This window comes from Vombatus ursinus, unplaced genomic scaffold (genome assembly GCF_900497805.2).
Source record: "Vombatus ursinus unplaced genomic scaffold, bare-nosed wombat genome assembly UNPS02014870.1, whole genome shotgun sequence".
Taxonomy (NCBI): Eukaryota; Metazoa; Chordata; class Mammalia; order Diprotodontia; family Vombatidae; genus Vombatus; species Vombatus ursinus.
In genome coordinates this window covers 12293066-12295624 of record NW_020954648.1, presented here as the reverse complement: position 1 = coordinate 12295624, position 2559 = coordinate 12293066, and the positions used below count along the sequence as shown (strand labels likewise).

At 41.6% G+C, this 2559-nt stretch overlaps 1 protein-coding gene across 1 annotated transcript; it reads left to right on the top strand.

The window, feature by feature from the left end:
- The first annotated feature begins 323 nt into the window (after window positions 1-323).
- TAS2R38 (taste 2 receptor member 38) lies at window positions 324-1258 on the top strand. Its single transcript, XM_027842313.1, is given in 4 exon segments — window positions 324-570; window positions 573-672; window positions 674-1212; window positions 1215-1258. Coding segments are annotated over 4 exon segments (930 nt in total).
- Window positions 1259-2559: the final 1301 nt, after the last annotated feature.

Sequence of the window (2559 nt, the reverse complement as noted above, 5' to 3'; positions counted from 1 at the left end):
TGGAGATGACCAAGTTCAACCTTTCAACCCTCTCATTTTACTAATAAGGGAACTGAGACTTATAAAGGTTAAATGACTTGCCCAGGATCACATAGGTGCTAAGTATCTGAGGCAGGATTTGAACTGAGGTTTTCCTGACTCCAAGCTCAGCTGTCGGTTCATTGTGCCTACCAGCCTTACCACATCTTTTCCCCTCCGTTTCCAGGTCAGGAGAGATTAAGTCCAAGTTGTAAGGAGTATAGTTAGACTGTCCTCCTTCAGACTCTGTTCTGAGAAAAGCTATTGTATTTGTTCTGCCTGGAGTTATCCACCTGACCCGAGTAATGCCAGTGTCCTATGAAACCACGTGGACATATCTTCTCTTCTCAATCCTGGAGCTGGTAGTTGGCATCCTCATCAATGGCTTCGTTGTGCTAGTGAATGCCTGGGACCTAGTGAGGAGGCACCAGCTGTCCAAAAGTGACCTTGTGCTGCTAAGCCTTGGCACCTCTTGGATCTTCCTACAGTGTTTGCTGTTTATGGATGCCATTCACCTCACCTACTTCCAAGTGATAATGGACTCACTGGACATCAGTACACAACCATTGTCTTATTTTGGATGCTTGTCAACCAAACCAGCTTCTGGATCACCACCTGCCTTAGCATTCTCTACTGTGCAAAGGTTGCCTGAGTCTCTCCTATGGCTTAAGGGCTGGTTCCTCATGGCTATACCTCAGCTGCTACTGGGCTTTCTGATTTTCCCTTGGATCAGCATCATCCCTTGCATGTGGAAACATTTCAGTTCATTCTACTCCAACTCTACAGTTTCATTCTCTGGGAACATCACAGAGAAAAGTATAAAGGAAAATTTCATTTTTTCCTATTTCTACCTTCTTTGCAATTTGGGCAGCATCTTTCCCTTCGTGCTCTTCCTGGCATCTTCTACCATCCTTATCATCTCCCTGGGAAGACACATGAGGACAATGACAGCTCAAAATACTGGCTCTGGAGACCCCAGCCTGGAGGCCCACATCACTGCCCTCAAATCCTTGATTTCCTTCCTTTTTCTCTATGTAATAGGATTTGTAGCTATGCTAGCTTTCCTTCCCCTGACCATAATTTTTTCCAGCAAGACTGGGGAGATTGCATGTGTGGGGTTAATGGGTATTTCCCCCTCAATGCACTCAATCATTCTGATTCTCAACAATACCAAGTTGAAAAGAGCTCTCAAAAACATTTGCACTGGGTTCAGTGCTTTCTAAAGGTATACATAGTCTAGTGGAGAAGTCTAGCTTTTGCAAGACCTGAGTAGGTGATTCCTATACCTGGATTTACACTTTGACCTTGAGCAAGGAGTATAGGCTGAGCCTCAATCAGGCCAGTCCCCTGGTCATTTCATTCCAATGTTAGAATGAAATGAGACACTATTAAGTCATTCAATAGCTAACAAAAGCAGGATTATTTATATAGCCATAGCATAGAAAGGATACAACACTTAGTTTTGGTAGATGATCTGCCCCCATCCCACACCACCCAAACTCTATTTCTAAACAGAAACCTGTCTGATTAATAGGGCAGATTATGTTCACTGCCTGATTGCATTCCAGATTTGCTTTCTTATGCAATTAGATCAGATAGATAGAGCATTTATTAAGTGCTTACTATGTTCCAGGCACTATGCTAAATACTAAGGATATAAATTCAAGTCTCTTCTTTCAAGGAGGTTACAGTCTAATGAGGTAAGACAATATATAAAGAAGAACTATAAGGCAGGAATCATATACCTGGTAGAATGTTGAGAAGATGGCTAAGAAGTGGTATGGGAACCTGGTTTGTGACAAGATGGCGCCTAGGGGCAGAGTCCAAAGTTGCATTGAGGGGAAATGAGGAGAAAGGCAGGAGCATAAGCAGCATGGTGAGGATATGGCCTGAAAGTGGTATGGAGGCCTGGTTCCAGACAAGATAAAGAAAAAGTTCACCATGTCAACATAGCCCAAGCTGCATCAACCACTTTGCAGCTTCTTAGAGATGACTTCTTTGCCTTTTAGGGAGAGAATTAGTGTAGCATACATGGCAGGGTAATAAGTAACCCTAGTAGAAACTGATTCTATCACAGAGAGCTTCTTCATGTCTATGTCTATTTCTCTATAACAGAAGATGGGAATCTTCTCCTCTTACCTGACAAACTTTCCAGGATATGCCCAAGGAAGAATTCAATTTTAAGAAATTTATTAAGCACTTACTATTTGTAAGATACTATGTTAGCTGTTAGGGAAACAAAGTCAAAAAAGAAAAAGAAAAAACATTCCCTACCTTCATGGAGCTTCCATTCTAATAGGAGACATAAAAAGTATAGTGACAAGAAAATTGGATTTGAAGTCAGAGGACTTGAGTTCAAATACCAGGTCTGTCATTTACCAGTTTCATGACTTCAGGCAAGACACTTAACCCATCTGGATTTCATCTGTATAGTGAAGAAATTGATTAATTTGCTTTTTAGGCCCCTTCTAGATCCAAATCTATAATCTTAGGAACATAACAAATAACTACTAGCTAATATACGGAAGGAGAGAACTAGGG